The 20,115-nt window shown below is 37.4% G+C and overlaps 1 protein-coding gene across 1 annotated transcript in view; it reads right to left on the bottom strand.

Moving 5' to 3' along the window:
• Window positions 1-20,115, bottom strand: part of TACR3 (tachykinin receptor 3) — a 58,332-nt gene that overhangs the window by 16,710 nt on the left and 21,507 nt on the right. The window contains exons 2-3 of the mRNA XM_070948581.1: window positions 13,404-13,592; window positions 12,447-12,597 (exon numbers count right to left, since the gene is read on the bottom strand). Of these exons, the coding sequence (XP_070804682.1) occupies window positions 12,447-12,597; window positions 13,404-13,592 (340 nt within the window). The remainder of the gene's footprint in view (window positions 1-12,446; window positions 12,598-13,403; window positions 13,593-20,115) is intronic.

The following is a 20,115-nucleotide window of genomic DNA, read 5'->3' as shown; positions in this document are numbered from 1 at the left end:
CATCCTTCCGAGGTTGGTAAAATGAGGACCCAGATTGTTGGGGAAATATGCTGACTCTGTAAACCGCTTAGAGAGGGCTGTAAAGCACTGTAAAGCTATATATAAGTCTAAGTGCTATTGCTATTTCACTCCAAAAAGCAAAGAAGATACCATATTTCATAAAAGCAGCTTCCGAGTGTGCTTTCCTGAAACCTTTGTTGAAACACCACCTTGAAAATTTATTCAGTCTTGATAATTAGTCTAACTTTACTTCCTCTAATCGATTGGAGTAAAAAAGTGACTATTCTTCCTACATTTCTAACCTGCCAATCTTCAGGTAATAATCAGCATACTTGGGCATGCTGACCAAGTTTTTGGTGAAAGATGTGACAGTGGATTAAAAAAACTTTTCAGTCAGGGATTCTTGAAAGATAAGTTAGTCAGAAATTAAGGACAAAATTATGTATTTATATGTGGAACTCTCTAGGTCAGTGATGGCTAACCTTTTCGGCAACGAGGGCTGAAAGTACGTGTGCCCACCAATAATGTAATGTGTGCATGACCCCCCTTGTGCGCCTCACCTCTCGTGCATGCGTGAGTGACCCCCATGCCCCCCCAACGCATGTGTCTTCCACATGCACCCCCGGGCATGCGTGGCAGAAATCCGAAAACCAGCTGGCCAGCAGGAGGCATGCACACATGCGCTGTGGAGATGAGCTGGGGCAATGGCTCACGTGCCCGCAGTGAGGGCTCTATGTGCCACCTCTGGCACGCGTGCCATAGGTTCGCCATCACGGATCTAGGTAAAGAAACATCATTAAGATATTATCAGAGGCTCTCCTTCCCTGAACGAACTCATTTCCTTATCGACTCTTACTTCTTGACAATATCTGTTTATGGGAAATACGGTATTGCCTCAATGTGGGATTTATCTACTTTGTATGCTCATTAGGAAGTTTTTACAGTGTGAAACAATAGGCAGCAGAGGATATTCTACTTTCTACTCATCAGCATTTATCTCTTATAAATGATCACCTCCCATCGGTCTTAATTTCCTTTCCTGTGTAAAGTCAGATTAGATGGACTGAAAGAGTCAGTGAGTGTATCTGGAGGACTGCAGTGACGATCAGGTATTTGTTCCTATTCTTCTGTGCCATGATAAGGTACATATGTACCATCTTTTGTCTTGTTTTATGATGACATTTATTTGGCAATGTGGAACTGCCCATTGTGAGACATTTATCGGTTGCCAAAGAATATTGCAGAATGCTGCTGCGTATTTGAATCATTGCCAGTATGGATTCTACAAGATAGATTCATTTTTTTCCCCTTGCAGATGTGGTTCATCACTGGAAACTGTGCTGATCTGACACACGTCTGTCATTTATTTGGAATATTAGTTGGAACTGAATGGATAAAGCATTAGGAAATATATTCTCTTCCACTGACATTAGGGAAGTGTGTCAATGTGTGAAAATGTATCTGCATTGTCCTAAGTTTAACATCAATGGCATGCCTCATTAAGTGTATAAATCATAAATTAAATGCTGGAAATTTAATACATTGTTATTTTGTTTGCAGTTACAGATATCAGCATAATGCAAGGAAATGATGTGCAAGGAGTGTGCAGGTGCAGAAATGAAGGAATTAACAAGCTTAATTTGAATTAGAGATGAGAATGACAATGCAGATGATTCTGCAGCCTTTCTAATACTTGGGATGAGAAATATAGAGGGTAATTACTAAATATATAGAGCTGACTTCTGATCTTGAGGAAAGATAGGAGCAAAATCAATTCTTCCCAGGCATCTCCTCCACTAAGACTGATGGAAATAAAAGCAGTACAAATAACTAACTATATTGCATCTGGAAGGATGAGCTTGCAGAATTAGGGGGAAAAAAAACTTGTGGCCATAGGCTAAATACAGACAGTATTACTGAAACAGAATGAATGTTCTTATAGTTAGAAGCTGAAGTTTCCCTTATTATTCCAAAGTTAATGAGCATTATTGGAAGACATCTCCTTGCTCTATTTCTCTGTTTATTTCTCTATTTATTTCTCTCTCTCTCTGTCTCTTATTGGCTGCCCATCTTACCATAGGGTAACTCTGGATGGCTTAGTTACAATTTAATTAAAATAAAATTGTTAAAATAAAACCTTAAAACTAAAGACACATGGGGAGGATAGGGGTGGGCTGTTATTACTCAATCAACCATCTCCATTGCGCTGTTTCCCCATTGGGACACAAAGCCACATCTTTAGGCCCTTACAAAAAGATAGGAGGGTTGGGGCCAACCTTACATCAGGGGGCGGGGGGGATGGCAGATGTTCCAGAGGGCAGGAGCAACAGCAAAGAAGGTCCTCCTCCTGGACCCTGTCAGCTGAAATAATTGAGCTGACAGGACCCGCAGCATGTCTCCTTGGCCGGCACAAGTGGAACAGGCCAATACCAGTGTGTGAGATGGTCCCTCAAGTAACCTGGGCTCATGCCATGAAGTGCCTCATAAGTGATCACCAATACCTTGAATTGCACCTGGAAGATTAATTGTTTGCCTCCCACTGAAACAACTGAAAATCCAATTTTATACTCTTCTAGGAATATTGTATTCTTCTAGGAAGAATACTCCATCCTCTTGGGTGGCTCTAGGGAAAAAGAGGCCTTGGAGCCTGTAAATCCAAAGCTTCTGCCTAACAGTGTTGTTCCATGTGGTTCTTCTAGTTAATTGCCATCGACAGGCCTGACCTCCTTCAATCGATCTATGCCCCATTTATAACCATCTAGGTGCACAGTTCCAATATCCATGAAATATTTGCTACTCAGAAGCCCAGTTTGAGAGATTAATTCATAATTTTGTTAATATATTGTATCTTATAACATGGCTGATCTTCCTGTGTAGCTATTTACTCAGATACTTAGGAATATGATGCAAGGTTTTTTTTGGTTGGTCTCTCTCACACATTCATTAACCTGATCAGATTCAGCTATATAATTGTTCCTAAGCTACTCATAGAGCTGTATAGTGACTATTCTCGGTAGTAGTAAGGAAGTAAATAGTAAGTAAGGAAACTTGCCCTAAATCTCAAATATATCATGTCTAAGTTAAGTTAAATTAAATTATAATTCTATATTAGCTTCATGATTCTGTTTTGGTAAACTCTACTAGAATTAAGAACTGAAGAAAGCTTCACAACAACATGCCTTCATAACAATTGTGAGTGCTATTTCCTTGGTCAAATTTCTTTGGCCTAATAAATGAAAGATCTCACACAAATGGTTCACACACTTCTGGAGAATACGAATGCAGTTATGAACATGGTTCCAGCTTCTTAGTTATAATCACTGCTTAAATCGCTTCTAATCCAATGCACAGTCTCATCATCTCCCTTCTGGGCTTGGCTAATTGTAAGCAGAATGACATCCAAACAAGCCTATTAATGATTCAGAGAAAGGATTGTGACCAGAATTTTTTTTGAAAACAATATAATCAGGAAAAAACTCCACAAAAATACAGAGTGGGTCTCCCTTTCACAGAATGACCTTGCCAAAAAGACCATCTATAGTTAATAAGGGGATAGGAAATAAGGTACCGGAACCTAATCTGGTCATCTCCAAATTCTTGGACTTCAATTTCCTCAACTTCCAGCCAGAATGATTTTTTTTTTTAAATAAACTTTATTGAGGTTTTTTACAAAACAAAAAACAAAAAAAAATATAAAAAATAGAAAAAAGAAAAGAGGAAAAACAAACATTCAAACAGAAACATAAAACATAAAACACATAAGTATGATAACATTTTCAATTAATATCGGATGTGCAGTGTTTTAACTATTTACATAAATAGTATTTGGTGACATTTCAACTCACTTTTAACCAATATTTAACACACCTTTAGATCTTTCTTTCATTTTGTCATGCAACCACTTGTACCACCTTTCCCATACCATATAGTAAACTGACTTCTCATCATTTAATTCATAAGTTAATTTAGTCATCTCTGCGCACTCGAGTATCCAGCCAGAATGATAATTAAAAATGCCCACTGTGGGATTTTGCCAATTGAAATTTAACAGATTTGGTGACCACCAGGCTTGGAAACTGAAATACAAGAGAAGTACAGATGGAATTCATAAATAATGTGGCAAAAGAACATCCTGGTTTTTCTAATATAATTTAGGATTAGTTATTGTATTTCATTAAATTATGGACATTTCTAGGATGCAGTTTAAAGTTTTTGACAATCATCACTGTAGAATTATACAAATGTTAACGTCTGCTATACAGTTAAAACTGTGCATGGAAGAGTAAAGGATAGTGCACTAGCTCTGCTTTCTCCAATGTCTTTTTTCATTATCTCTGGAAATTAGACAATAATTATTCAGAGAGAATATCCTGCTACTCTCATATAATATCCTGGAAAAAAAAATCTGTGTCCAAATTTATGCAGTGAAATCATATGACTAGAGTAAGGTTGTTGTTATATGGTCACCATTCAAATTACTCTGATGTTTAAGCAAGAGTGAATCAGCAAACTGCACTGTAGTGTAAACATGGTGTATTTTTGATAACACATTTTAAGAGTTAAAGGTAAAGGTTCCCCTTGCACATATGTGCTAGTCATTCCCGTCTCTAGGGGGCGGTGCTCATCTCCGTTTCAAAGCCAAAGAGCCAGCACTGTCCGAGGACGTCTCTGTGGTCATGTGGCCGGCATGACTATATGTCAAAGGCGCATGGAACACTGTTACCTTCCCACCAAAGGTGGTCCCTATTTTTCTACTTGCATTTTTTCGAACTGCTAGATTGGCAGAAGCTGGGACAAATAACGGGAGCTCACCCTGTTACGCGGCACTAGGGATTTGAACCGCTGAACTGCCGACCTTTCGATTAACAAGCTCAGCATCTTAGCCACTAGGACTACCAAATTTAGACTAAAAAAATCTGGATGATTAGGAGGTGCCCCCCCATCCCCCGAATTAGACTTTTCCGCCTCTCCCTGCTCCATATAATTGTTCTTCAGATTTGGCAGCTCAGAGATAGTCCAAGAATCTTATTCTTGTGAGGACATATGTTGAACGTTGAAATCTTGATCTGTAATATATTTTCCTTTCATTCTTTGACAATTAATGCAAAGCCTAGGCAAAGATTTAATAGCAGAGTAAGATCTACCAGCAAAAAAGAGACTCTAATCCTGCTATATAGGGCTTTAGTCCGACTCCATTTGGAATACTCTGTCCAGTTCTGGAGACCTCACTTAAAAAAAGATATCAATAAGATTGAGCGAGTCCAGAGATGGGCAACAAAAATGTACAAGGTCTGAGGGACAAAATATGTAGGAGAGATTGGAGGAACTGAATACATACAGCTTGGAGGACAGAAGGGAAAGGGATAACATGATTGAAACATTTAAATATATTCAGGGAGTGAATAAGGTTGTAGAAGGTAGAATTTTCAATATTAAACAAAAGGATGGGACTTTGAGAGAATGTCAGCAACTCGAGTTATCGCCATAATTGGGTGTCTCAAGGAGATGGGGGAGGGGGAAAAGAAAACAAATGATGACATCATTTGACATGGCATGACATCATTGTAGAGCCGAGGTGGCGCAGTGGTTAGAGTGCAGTACTGCAGCTATTTCAGCTGACTGCTAGTTCAGCAGATCAGCAGATCAAATCTCACCGGCTCAAGGTTGACTCAGCGTTCCATCCTTCCGAGGTAGGTAAAATGAGGACCCAGATTGTTGGGGGCAATATGCTAATGCAATATGCTAATATGCAATATGCTATATGCTAACTTTGTAAACCGCTTAGAGAGGGATGTAAAGCACTATAAAGCGGTATAGAAGTCTAAATAATTTTTTTTTTGTGTAAGCAACATGATTTACATACTTGCTTCAAACATCATGATGTAATTACTTCATAGTGTCATTTGTCTGTTGTTGTAATCCATGCATCACCATTTTGTAATGAGTGCCTCTGTATGATAACTAAACTGTACTAATGATATTCAGTTAATTTTATTACTCCCTATATATTTACTTAGTAAAGTATTAATTCTCCCATAGTAAAAATTGCACTCTACTAGCAAAGTTTAGAAGGGCTTTAGGGACTACATCCAAATTCTGAAGCACCAGAGTTTGTGCTCAAATGGAATGTTTCTTAGTTTGATTGGTAAGAATCTCAGAATAAGATATGTTTGAGTGATTATATTTTTGTCAACCTTGGGTATACATTTATGGTTTATGGAATTTGTAAAATATTCCTTTTGCTATCAAATATGGCTCTAACCTTTTCCTAAATCAAGAATAAGAGATTTCTTGATTTAAAAAAAAAATACTGTTTCTTCACAAATGTCATCTGTCACTTTATCTTCATAGTCAGCCGCCTGGTAATTCCTAAGATTGGAAGGCCTTTGGTACAAGAAAATAAGATGATGGCAATAATTCAGAAAACTCTGTTAAAAAAGAATTGGTGGTGACTTTTGTAACATTGCATGTCATTTTATAATTTGAAAATAGTTATGTATTGTTGTGGGGAAAATAGGAGAAGGAATGAATATTAGAATATTAGGTATGTTTGCCACCTTGAGTTTTTCCCCCCGCCAAAATAATACAGGCAGGATAAGAGTAAATAAAACATAAATATATAAAACTTCACTGTAGCACTCTTGATTGGCAGTTTCAGCATATATATGAAATAACATGGATGATCAACTATTAAGCAAAATGGTCAGACTTTCAGAAATCATATTCTCATGAGCAATATTTATATATGTTTGTGTATGTATGTATGTATGCATGCATGTACGCATGTATTTCATTCATCCAGAAACTGGATTTTCATCAAAAAATGCATTGTTTATAATTGAATTTGAATCATGGTGAAGTTTTCAGGGAGCCCTCACCTTTTTCTAATCAGTACAGCAACTGCTGTCTCTGTAGTTAAGTTATTAAACTAGCTGCTCATCTTTTAAATGTCAAATTTGTCAGATAAGCAGAAGAAGCCTAAGATCTTGCTTTAAGTTAAATGTTACTAAAATCGTTTTTAGCAGTGTATCCAGGGGTGAAATCTACTTACCCTCCTTACCAGTTCGGAAGTGCATGCGTGTATCACGTGCGCGCACTGACCCTCTGTGCATGCGCAAACCCTTTTGCGCATGCGCAGAGGGTAAAAAACAGGTTACTTCCTGGTTAAAACCAGGAAGTAACGACAACCGGATGGGTGGGTGGAGGGAAAAAAGAACAATCAGTTTGTATCTGGTGTTTCTCAAGCTGCTGATACGTTACAAGATAAGAACCCTTGATCATCTTCCACTAACCTGCTGCTCTCTTCCAGTTGTGCTGAATTAGCTGCGAATACCATATGGGGCCAGAGAGATATTTGGAAAGAGAAAAATGTTTACTTTCACCAATTCTATCTAGCCAGGTACCGCTCATCTGTCCGATATATTAAATATGGACTATATGGCTGGGTTTGTTTTGGATCTTTCAAGTGTGTGTTAATTCAGCGTGACTGCCTGTGGAAGTCCCTGAAATTTTCCTGGAAAGATTTTATAAATTATTTTCCATTCATACTGTAGGGCTACGAGAGGGACTGGCCCGAGACCATCCAGCTAGTTTGTGCCTAAGAGGGGAATATGAACTCATGGTCTCTCGATTTTTAGCTTTGGCCTGTCTCTGTATATTTAACTCTGTTTAGTTTTGTTAGTTATTCCCAAGTAGAAAAGTTAATCTAGATAATAAATTAACAAATAGTCAAGGTAATGCTACCTGAAAAGCATTAACAAAAATAGATATGCCTCCTTAATTTTCTCCAATTGAAGATTCCAGTTGAAGATTCTATTATGCATATCCTTCTTGAGTTCCCATTATTAAGTGATTTTCATGGGACCACTGTCTTCTGCAGTCCAATTCTCTTATATCAATGTTTCTCAACCTTGGCAACTTGAAAATGGGTGGCCTTCAACTTCCAGAATTCTGGAAGTTGAAGGCCACCCCATCTTCAAGTTGCCAAGGTTGAGAAATACTGTATTAGGCTGTTTTACCCACATTGAGTTAAAGGAGAATAGGAGGGCCATTTCCCACCATAAACCATTCACCAACCTCCCAAAACCTCATTGGGCCACCATTCCTTTCCAGGTACTAGGCAAAATAACTAGAAAATCAAAAGTTTTCCATTTTGATCGCTTAAGGTGATTTTTTGGGGGGTATTTTTATAAAGCTCAGATCCAGAGAAATTGTAGGCACTGTACATTTATTGCTTCTTTCCAAAACTGCTGTTCTCCAATCAGTCATCAAATGCATGTTGAGACAGAAAAGTGCTAGCTGTGCTTCTGAAATTGACTATGTTTCACTAATGAAAATGGAGAAACTTATCACCCAAATGTTTCATCCCACACATTATGCAAAAGACCATATACATATCCAGTCAAGAAGAAACAAGATGCCGTTAAAGCCATGGACAAAAACAAACTGATAAATGGGACCTGGGGTGATTTGTTCATTTTGTTCAGAGCATTTAAAAATCTATAGCAAAGCCAGAGTCAGAACAGTGGAGAGGGCTACAACCCAAGATCCTGCATTATTAAAGTAGTAGTAACTGAATATGAGTTCATTTTAAGCATAATTGGGACATTAAAAAAATCTCTTCATCATAGAAACAAAAAGAAACAAAGGAGAAAAAGAAAATTAATAAACAAATGGAAAAAAAGGTAACGTAGTAAAAATTTTTTAGTCCTTTGATCCCTGTTCATATGATTCATGCATATTTTGAGGAACTCACACTTTAGAGCTCTTAATTACTGATCAAATGTTATTGATCAAATATTTAAATATTTGCAGTAGAAATTTGGATTGCCCACAACAGTGTACTGGTAGAATATTTTATTATCGTTAGGGAAATCTAAAATTCTTGAATTGCTCTCAATATTGAAATGCATTTTTAAAACAGATTATTAAAGACTATTTAATAATAGATAATAATCAATAAACAATAACAGATTATTATCAGCTACTTGCAAGGCTTCAAATAAATAGGATTTTACAATGGAAAGACAGTGCCATCCTGGATTTACAATTTTGGATTGATTAAACGTGTTAGCTCTCTCTGTATAAACTTGTTCTTTATTGACAAAATGAAAAGACAGATCAATATTACTCTGCATGGTCACGGTTTAATGCTATCTGTATTGGAAAATAGTGACTTGGAGTAGAACTAGATGCTTTAGTGGATGATTTAATGTCAGTGTAGTCTTGCATCTGCCTTTACAAAGGACAGACTCTATTGGCAGGTTCACTAGAGAAGAATCTTCCATTTGCAGCATCTTGTTTTGAAGAATACCGAATCTGGCACCTTCCATATATTGAACTATGACCTCTATTAACTCCACCTAGCATGGTCAATGGTGAGGCTCTGATAGCTGCAATTGAAAACTGCAAAGGTTATAAACATCCCCATCCAAATACAATTTAATGATAAAGAGATTCTAAAGTTGTCCCTAAAGAGGACTCCCAAGAATGCCACTGACAGCAAAAAAAACAAGCCAAAGGATCACAGAAGAAATCTACCTAGAGTTGTCAGTCAAGGCTCACATTATCCTACTTCTGACATATTATACAAGGACCTAGCTTTCAGGAAAAAGTTCTCAATCTGGGAAAGGTGGAAGGAAGGAGAAATCAAAGATAACAACTGGCATCAAGGTGGATAGATTCATTAAGATGATAACTAATTGAAATAATGTTAAAAAATTAGGATTTGAGGGTGGATGGTGATTCTGTTTATATAATAAGTATAGAAGTATTAAGACAAGATAAAAAAGTAGGGGAAAAGAATATTTTGGCAGAAATTGAAATTATGTAAACTGTATTTGGATATGATAAGTTGTATAAGATATGATTCGGTCAATACTCTGTTCATAAAATATATATGTGAAAGAAAAAAAATCAATAAAATTTGTTTTTTAAAAAAAGGTGGATAGATTCAGTTATACTGTTGGAAAATGTAAAGACCAGGTTAGGGACAGATTGTAATGAAGAAAATTTACCTAAGTGATCACTAGGAATAGAAAATGACTTGATAGCACATAATCAATCAGGGGAAGGTCATCTAGCTAGTCTTCTCCTTGGTTGCAAGACAATGTGTTTCAAATGAATAGTAATTCTTAAATTTATGAATGGATACAATCTACATACACACATTTTTGGTGCCTAAATTATTACTTCCCATAAAACATAACGTTTGCTGCTAAATATTTAAAAACCAGTTTTGCCACCTGTATTTCTATCACTGATTAGTGTACCTCAGATTACCTCAGCTGTCAGCTGGGTCACAACATTCCAGAATTAACAATTGGCTGTAATGAGCTGGTGTGAGCCAGATTCAGCGCATCACTGCGTAAGACACTATATCTTCCTTTCTTGGAAAATAAGTAGTAAATTCTACAGAAGAATTATTGAGTCTGTCATCTGCACCTCTATAACTGTCTGCAACCCAACCAGACAGACACAGACTTCAGAGGATAATTAGAACTACAGAAAAAGCAATTACTACCAACCTGCCTTCCATTGAGGACCTGTATACTGCACGAGTCAAAAAGAGGGCTATGAAAATATTTACAGACCTCTCACATCCTGGACATAAATTGTTTAAACTCCTACCCTCAAAATGATGCTATAGAGCCCTGTATACCAGAACAACTAGACACAAGGACAGTTTTTTCCCAAATGCCATCACTCTGCTAAACAAATAATTCCCTCAACACTGTCAAACTATTCAATAAGGCTGCGTTACTATTACTATTACTATTAGTCTTCTCATTGTTCCTGTCACCCGTCTCCTCCCACTTATGACTGCATGACTGTAACTTTGTTACTTGTATCCTTATGATTTATATTGACATTGATTGTTTCCTGATTGCTTATTTGTACCCTATGACTATCATTAAGTGTTGTACCTTATGATTCTTGATGAATGTATCTTGTCTTTTTATGTACATTGAGAGCATATGCACCAAAGACAAATTCCTTGTGTGTCCAATCACACTTGGCCAATAAAGAATTCTATTCTGTTCTGTTCTGTTCTGTTCTGTTCTATTCTAAATAAAAATGGAACATATGACAATATCTTACTGCATTACTTGCCTCTGCTAGCAGCAACCACTAAAACATACCAAGAACACATTTTATATTATAATAGGTTATAGCCAAGAGGAGAAAAGAGAACCCTATGGCATTCTTAGAACATCAAGCTCTAGACTCCTGTTTATCACATTCAAAGCAGAAAGGTCTATTAAATGAGACAAAACTTAGAGATTTAGGACTTTAATCAGAAAATCGTCACACAAAGTTGTACTGGAATGCAACATGAAATTAGTCAGTTACACTGCATAAAATGTGTATCACCTGGTATTTCCAATTCCAAGTGCATTAAAAAACTTTTATACGTTAAGTGCCCACCAGTATAACTTAAATCCTGAAAACTTCATTAAAGTAAGTGAAGATACTACATAACATGACAGCCAGAAAATAAATGAGGCAATAAAGAAATGAAACATAGGCAATGTCAATACAGTATTCTATTTGTCTTAAATCAAGTTTTATTATTTGCATGAAAAATGGTGTAGCGAGATGGAGGAAAAAAACCCAATGGTTTTGAATAATAAAAAGCTATGAAGATGCATAAATTATTGTTGCTACTAGTCAGACTTTCTTACTGCATATGGCTCTTCCTGCCCATTCTGTTCCCTGAAAGGGCTTGCTGAAACTTCCAACCTTAAATGAAGCAAGAAGTGTGTGGATCAGAGGATATGTCTTTTCTGCAGCTGATCCTACATTGTGGAACATGTTCCCATTGGAGAACTACATGGTACCCATCTTTCTGACATTACAGAAGATGCTGTAAAACCATTATGTTGTGCGTCTATGACAATTCACCATGGCTAACTCATCATGGCCAACTCATCATGGCCAACTCATCATGGCCAACTCATCATGGCCAACTCACCATGGCCAACTTGCCACAGCCAACTCGCTGCAGGACAACTCAGTGTGGGACAAGAATTACACTAATATCAAAGAAATGGTGTAATACAATCCTTAAAGAAAGGATGCAAAAGGAGAGATAGAATGAAATGTGAATGGCAAAAATTAAAATCATTTTTATTTATTTTAAATAATTAAATGGAATTGTTAAATTGTCCTGCAGCGAGTTATCCTGTGGTAAGTTGGCTATGGCAAGTTGGTCGTGGTGAGTTAGCCAGGTATGTTGGCTGCAGCAAGTTGTCCCATTCCCTATTTTTCAGTGAGTTTTTGGCCAGGAATGAAAATTTGAACAGCCATCCTTTATCTTATCACCTTGTTTTTAATGATTTAATAATATTTTTTACACCCCTTACAGCCTGAAGATAGGGGTAGCTTATAAATATTGTAAAATCCATTAATAATTGCTAAACAAAAAAGGTGAAGTTTTACAGTACCTTTCTCTTAGCTTTCAACTGCTCATGGTATTTGTCAGATGTATCACCTGGGATCTCTCCACCCCACAGGGTGATTCCAACAATTGTATAAGTGATGCCCATGACGAGCAGCGGGAAACAATAGACTAATGCAATCACAATGATATGATACCTAGAAGAGAAGAACATGAGCCTGACACCAAAAACATTTCTTTTTTAAAAAAAATGCTGTCATTTGTGCTCTTAAAAACAACCAGCGTTCCTCATGAATATAATATCAGAACTTGCAATAGTTCAAAATCAGTGGGGAACATTTCAGATAGTATTGATTTCAACATAGCTATCACTAAAGAAAATAATTACAAATATTGATTTTGTTACAAAAGAGTGGCATTAAGAATTTCAAAGATGTAATGTCTCATGGATTCACACATGGATTTGTTAAAATATGCAAACCAGCTCACCAATGCAAGCATGCCTGTGTCATATCTACTACTTAGTTAATAACGTCTATTCTATCTTATACTCTATTCTGGCACCATACTCCTTTCCCCTCCACATAACCCATTCACACATACAAATGCAGTCACCTCCATGCATCTGATGAACTTTAATATGCTACATTACCAGTTTTACAATGACTCCTATTTAAAGTGATACAGTACTCTATATGAGTTTTCACAGATGGAAAAAGCAAAGCCATGTACCACTTCTCCAAGTTTTCATGGTTCTGTGTTGGGAAAAAGCTAGTTTAAGAATCTTATTTGGAAATACCTTATTCCACATCATCTGAGATTTGCAATATACTTCTTCCACTACTATCACAATGAAGTGCAACTATGAAAATGATGGACACTTTCAGTTCTCCCCAAGCTGTCATTTTTAGTTTGAACTGTTATGATAGGTATCATATTTCTGGGCTTTTGGAGGGCAAAAGAAGCATGCAAAAATACACAACTATTTAAAGTATTGACTTACGTAAAACGTTGTTTCATACCACCTGGCCAGGAAACATAGCACAGAATTCGTCCTGGCACCACTTGAGTCTTAGCAAAGAGACACTGAGGAAATGCAAGGAGGAATGCTAGAATCCATATACTTGCAATCACTACTTTTGTGGCAGTGGCAGACAGCCTGGGCTTCAAAGGATCAATAATGGCCATGTATCTGTTAAAACAAACAAACAAGCAAGCAACAACCAGTGAACACCAAGAAATTATTACAGAAGTATAGATAGTAGGAAATTGTAACTTGAGGGCTGCTGTTTTGTGCTGAATCACAATTTCTTCAATGTTTCTTCAATGTGACCCTTGCAAAATGCCACATTGCAATTCTCTGCATACCTGGTTCTGGGAGTTTGATTCCAACACATAGATGACTCTCTGATTATGTGTTTCATGATAATTTCTGACAATGTCTCCAATCATCAGGCTTGGCTGAGGGCTGCCATTCACAAGACAATAGTTACTTTTCTGTAGGAGTGAAGCCTATGCAAATTCACTAATACTATATTTCAATATAAAGAAATGTTCCTTTGAACTTCTTTTTTGGTTCCTCTGTTTTCTTTTCATAATTCCCTTTCCAAATTCCCTTACTTTTTTTTTTATTTAAAAGAGTTATACGGCTGCCCATCTTGTAAAACACAACTCTGGATGGCTCACAGTAATAAAAACACCAAAACCATGAAAATCAAGAAAATCAGGCAGCTGACCTACCATCTCCAATTTGCCAATCCATACAATTTGTATCCTATACTAGGGACTTTGGGGGAAAGACAGATCTTCACAGCTTTCTTTTTTTTTTTTTAATTGAAAAGTTTTATAAGAAATACAAACATTTTCTCCCCCCCCGCCCTTCCCCCCTCAGCCCTTCCCTCCCCCCTTGCCCTCCCCCCCCATCCCCCCTCAGCCTTCCCCGCCACCCCCCTCCCTTGACTTCCCAGAACAAGCACAGGGTATAGCATCCACAAACATAAAACTAAAATATGCTAACAAATTGTTGACTTCAAATTCTTTCTAGGTCTTTAACTCCTTATAACTCAAAACACTATAAACATAAGCTAAAAGTTAAAAATGTTTCACTCATAAGCTATATGAATCTTCTTAGTCTGATACTTGTTTTGAATATAGTCAATTCATCTTCTCCATTCCGTTATGTATCTTTCGTTTGAATGGTCTTTAAGATATGCTGAAATTTTTGCCATCTCTGCCAAATGCACGACTTTTAGTCTTCACAGCTTTCTGAAAGGCTAAAAGTGGGGTGGTGGAGTGGTCAGATCCCAGGGGGGAAGGTAGAGTCACTGTGGAGATCCTACTACAGAAAGCCATGCTTCCTGGATTCCATTTAAGATGGCAGCACTTAAGGCAGGGGTGTTAAACTCAATTTCATTGAGGGCCGCATCAGGGTTGTGTTTGACCTGGGGGTGGATGGGGTGGGCATGGCCAGGGTGGAAATGGCCAGCTCGATGTCACTTGTTTTGGGGGCGCCTGTGGTGGCCCGAGCACTCTGCCAGCGAAAACGGGCTCACGAGCTCTGTTTTTGGCTGCAACAGCCTCTGCAACCCTCTGCCAGCAAAAACGGAGCTTGGGAGAACTGGGGTCCCTGTGAGATCCGTTTTCAGCTGTGATGGCTTCCTGCAACCCTCTGCACATGGCCCTTCTGAGCTCTGTTTTTGCTGGCAGAGGCACCATGGGCCAGTCCTTCGCTGTTTCCAGGGCAGCCTTGCAGGCCAGATGTAAGCACCCCGTGGGCCGGGTCCAGCCCCCGGAACTTTGATTTTGACACCCCTGACGTAAGGGATGGGACCTGGAGCATGCCTACCCTTTTGATCTAAATTGCTGTTGTTAACCTTCTGTAATTAGTTATTAATCTAATTCAAGGTAGTCGGTTGATCTTTAAGGAGTATCTGAATTTTACTTCATTCCAGATATACTTTATAATCCTCTTTAGGAGTTCTTCTGTGAGTAGGTCTGAGAAGGGAGATGCATGTATGACTACCATGTTGGGAAAGAGACTTTTTAGTGATGGTATCCAACTTATGAAAATCATTTCCCCAGAGTGACTTCTTTGATGTTCTGTTAATATACCATTCATTACTACTTTTATTTTCCAAGGCTTGCAAACATATGCATATTTAAACTAACTTACGGTAATTTTATATGTAGCAATGTTCTATACCTTATTTACTGTTTTACTTGCTAAATCCAATCTTTTTTTTAATGATTGCTAGATAGATTTTTTAAAAATAACAATTATAAATCTTTAAAGAGACACAGATGTTAATATCGTAAAATGTGAGTAAAAAACAAACAACATTGTATTTTAAGCTGCCTTCATTATACTATACTAATGTATGTGGAAGGCAGGAAATAAATTGATGAAAACATAAACAAATCTTGGTTCTAATTCTTTCTCCATTCTTTTTATATTGTATTGGATTACTTCATTATACATTAAAAAACCTTGTTGTCCAAGGCTTGCAACATAAATCAATTAAAATTAAGGGGAATGCTACTTTCTCCATGACATATACGTATGCATCTTCTCATTTACAGTAAAAGCCTATTCAAAGGCCTTGGTTTGAGTGGTTAGACTGGGGTTCTCCTATACTGCTCCAACCCTCTTTGTTTGGGAATTTTAAATGCAGGCGCTTACCAAAACCTAGGATTTATACGGAATCTGTTCTAGACTGTCCCAATTCCTCTTCCTGTTGCTCCATTTACAAAGGCAGTCTAGTCTGTTTTTATAATCCAATTGTTCCTGGCAAGAGAGGACACAACACTGAATATTCACTTGTCTGATTGTTCTTTACGAGCATTTAATTCAGACGCAGTGGCAAGAAAAGTGAAAAGCCTTAGAAGACATCATATCTGAAATCTCCTCCTTTGTTTTTCCTTCCCAAATCCTTCTTTAGAGCTATTCCCAATGCTTCATGCAAGCCAGAAACAGAATGTGAGTTGTATTAGTCCAGCTCTTCTTCCTGGTTAGAAGTTTTTTTCTCAATTTTAAAACATCAGTTGTGAATAGATAAACTTTATCTGTAAGATAATGTCAATGTCTTTACATAAAGAACATACTTCTAATTGTTAACTATTTTATCTTTGAATTTACTTATGATTTATGGTCCCTACAAGGAATGGTTAAAGAATTTGGCACACTTAGCATATAGAACAGAAAGCTCAGGATACGTGTGATAGCAATCTTCAAATATCTAAAAGACTGTCACACAGAAGTACACTTATTATCTATTGCTGCAAAGTGCAAGACCAGAACCATTAAAATTACAAGGAAACAGGTTCAGGTTGGACCTCAGAAAGAACTTTCCAACTATACAAGCTGTTAGTCCATTGAACAAGTGGAGCATGAGTTGATGAGTTCTCCTTCACTGAAGATCTTCAAACAGAGACTGGATGATCATAGTGTATCATACACTGAGCAGGTTCAATTCTGATGACCAGAAGTGTCCTTTCCAATTCTTATGTTTTCCATGAATAATAAAATACTTCCAGTGAATCAAATGTAAAATCAGGGTTCATGAAAACACCACTCATGAGCCCCAAGGCACTTCTATGTCTCCAAATTTAATCATGGTTTCAAGATTAAAATAGATGACAAGGACATTTGGGATTTTTAAAATACCCAAATCTCAAATTGAGCAGCCTCATGATTAATTTTTGGAATGAATATATCATGGCCATTTTAGGACCAATTTGATGATGGCATTTACCCCACAAAGTGGGTAACAGTACCTCTGACCTGGGAAATATATTATTATTTATAAGGACCTCCAGGAATTCTGAGAGCATTGTATGTGATTAAAGGACAGACTTCCTTTAATCTGAATTGAAAAGTTAAAAAATGAAAGATAATTTGCCTCAGAAAGGTAAACTGTACAAAAGGGTAATTCTGAAAAAAACTTAAAATTGCATGGCTCTTTTCTCAAAAGCAATATTTGCTATATCAGTTTCTCCCCAGATTATCCAAAGAAAAGTATAGGATGTTTTTAACCATTTTTGAAAGACACAATTGTTCAATATTAATTTTGTGAATTCAATATTTTACTGATCTAATTTGCTATGTCTACTTTAAAAAATGACATCTGAATTCATTCCTGAACAGATTGTCTAGACATGCAAAATTACAGAATGATTTTGAGAAATTATGTCCATTTTTGTACTATTATTTGAGTAACTTTCACAACTTTTTTCCTTCTCAGGGAAAGCTCTCCTGCTAAAATGGAAATGGCAATGTTAACATTCACAATCTCCGGAATTTTGCCAATCCCTTTTGTTCAATCAAACATCTTTATTATATTCATAAAGATTTCATTTTTTTTCTGCTTTAGCTGCTGCCTGCATTTCTATGGGCAATAAAACTTGCCAATAAAAACTGAATCTATACTTTGATAATGTACTACTCTGTTAGTGACTGCTTTATATGGATAAACTAAAGCTACCTTATAAATATGCATGGTGTGTGGAATAAAGAGAGTTCATAAAATGGCAATCAATTACGTATTTTTTGACATCTGCTTGAGTATACAATGTAACAAACATTGCATAATTATTGTCAGGAATGAGCCAGGTGAGGCAGGAACCAATGGTTTCCAGGCCTGAGGAAATTAGTCATGGTCACCATAACTGTCTCCCATGGATATGAAGAGAATTGCCAGATATTCAGTAGCTTGGAAAGATATGAGAAAAATACCTTAAAATCAAAAACTCTTTCTTCACAGTCCTATACATGGAAGGGGTGAAATCCAGCAGGTTCTGACAGGTTCTGGAGAACCGGTAGTGGAAATTTTGAGCGGTTCAGAAAACTGCTCTGGCTGGCCCCAGAGTGGGGTGGGAATGGAGATTTTGCAGTATACTTCCCCTGGAGTGGGGTGGGAATGGGGATTTTGCAGTATCCTTCCCCTGCCAGCCCACCAAGTCATGCCCATAGAACCGGTAGTAAAAAAATTTGGATTTCACCACTGATACATGGGCTTTTGAGAGCGTACTGACATAAGCAGATCTTCTTTATGCATGGTACCTTCAGTTTAGCCTGCAAGAAAGAAACTAATCTAGCATATTGGTTCTTTAACTCTTTTCTTGAGAAGCAGGTTCTTGAATATGGGGTTAAGTGTCTGGAATGTGGAGATATACTGCAGTGCAGTGGTGGGTTTCAAATTTTTTTACTACTGGTTCTGTGGGTGTGGCTTGGTAGGCGTGGCATGTCTTGGTGGGTGTGGCTTGGTGGGCGTGGCAGGGGAAGGATACTGTAAAATCTCCATTTCCTCCCCACTCCAGGGGAAGGATACTGCAAAATCCCCATTTCCTCCTGATCAGCTAGGACTTGGGAGGCAGAGAATAGATGGGGGGCAGGGCCAGTCAGAATTTTTACAACCGGTTCTCCAAACTACTCACAATTTCCACTACCGGTTCTCCAGAACTGGTCAGAACCTGCTGAAACCCACCTCTCCTGCAGTGTCTGAAGTCTAAGAGTTATGAACACAGAAGTGCTGTGGAACGGAATATCTTCTCCAAGTCCATTCTAGAATCCAGTGGGACATAAAAGATATCAAATGAAACATTTTGTTCACAATGAAATCTGAAAAACTGTATCATAAACTGCATTGATAAAAATCACACATTGGCTATTCAGAGAAGATGTATGCAATTAATTCAAAGTATTAGAACTGGTAACATTTTGAGTAGCCATCTGTTGGGCCACTGTACTCTAAGCAGGAAATTATATGTTGACGCTAAAGGGCATAATATCATAGGTTCAATCTCGGATGATAAGTAGCAGGTCTTGGGAAAATATGCTCTGTCTAAAATTTCTGAGAGCTCACAGCATTCCTCATACGGTATCTGTGGATGCTGGAAATTATAGTTCAACAACATTCAGAAATCACAACTGCCTAGCTCTATCACCTCTGGATGGGCACTAGTTCCTAATCCCTAGGATAAACATTAGGAAGGATGTAGTAAATACCCCATCTGCACAATTTGTTGTCAAAGTTCTAAACATCCAGATAAACTTTAACAGCCCCAATTTTCCTTTTTACAGTTGTCCTAAAGAGACAGACCCCTTTGCTCAAACCTATAAACATTTTCAAAAAAGAAGCTGAAAATTTTGCCCTCATCCTCTTTGATGATATTACAATGTCACTGTCATAACTTTGGCATACACAAATTGTTTTTTTTTTTAAAGTGTGACTCCCTAACTTTATTTTTTCTATTAACAAAGGAGTTGAAACTTTTCTTGGCCTGGGCAAGTTACACAAGAAATCTTTTATCAAGTTTAGCCATATCAGAACAAAATATCACTTGGGCCTACAAAAATATGCTTCAGAAATTACAGTTTAGGGTTTGAGGAGAGGGATAAACTTCGTCCCCAAATCATGTCCATTTTCTAGGAAAAAGGCATTCTTATCTCAACAGTTTTAACACTTCTTCATTTTGTTCCTGACTGTTATACTAGGTAGCTCTTATGAACCTTCATGGTTATAAGTACTGTATATTACTCTAGATTGGATGGTGAAAAAGCCATACATTCTACAGACTGTTTTCCCCAGGCTAATGTTGCACTCAACCATGCTCGAGCTACAAATTGTTTGTACTAGTACCATTTTCAAAAGTCAAGAATCCTCATGGTTTTTTGTTTGTTTGTATCAGTTTAGTTTTATCAGATGTACAGAGGCAAA

This window comes from Pituophis catenifer, unplaced genomic scaffold (genome assembly GCF_029215685.1).
Source record: "Pituophis catenifer annectens isolate HBS135680 unplaced genomic scaffold, rPitCat1.0.hap2 SCAF_8, whole genome shotgun sequence".
Classification (NCBI taxonomy): domain Eukaryota; kingdom Metazoa; phylum Chordata; class Lepidosauria; order Squamata; family Colubridae; genus Pituophis; species Pituophis catenifer.
The sequence above is the reverse complement of the archived record's forward strand: the minus strand, read 5'-3'. Positions and strand labels throughout refer to the sequence as shown.